The 431-nt window shown below is 29.9% G+C and overlaps 1 protein-coding gene across 1 annotated transcript in view; it reads right to left on the reverse strand.

The window, feature by feature from the left end:
• The window catches only part of LOTGIDRAFT_109048 (hypothetical protein), a gene marked incomplete at both ends in the record, with an annotated part of 6,191 nt that extends 5,968 nt beyond the window's left edge, over positions 1–223 (reverse strand). The window contains one exon of the mRNA XM_009068244.1: positions 59–223. Within this exon, the coding sequence (XP_009066492.1) occupies positions 59–223 (165 nt within the window). The remainder of the gene's footprint in view (positions 1–58) is intronic.
• Positions 224–431: the final 208 nt, after the last annotated feature.

Here is a 431-nt window from a genome sequence, read left to right on the forward strand (position 1 = left end):
ACGTGACATAATTCCTCGTACTTGATAGTAAGGACACCAATAACAGTCAATTGCCTACTAACTGAAATTTATTATCATTATCATTGATTATATTCATAATACTTACCAAATCGTGTATCATCAACAAAAACATTTTAATTTTGACAGTGACAGCCTTTGATTGATTATAAACCGGTGGAATAACACTTTTATATCTTCTAAATAAATCTTCGTGTAATTTTGAAACATCATCAATATGAGCACCAAATACTGAAAAGACAAATTAGATATAATATCTTTTTATAAATCTTTACTTTACTTGCAGAATAACTATGATAAGAGCGAGAAATCCCACGCAATGTCGATGACAGCTTAAAGCTTGTATATGTCTCACTCAGATACTGTTTTTTTAATAATGCTGACAACCCTCAATTAAAACCGTGTCAAAGTTT

This window comes from Lottia gigantea (genome assembly GCF_000327385.1).
Source record: "Lottia gigantea unplaced genomic scaffold LOTGIsca_9, whole genome shotgun sequence".
In the NCBI taxonomy this organism is placed as follows: Eukaryota; Metazoa; Mollusca; class Gastropoda; family Lottiidae; genus Lottia; species Lottia gigantea.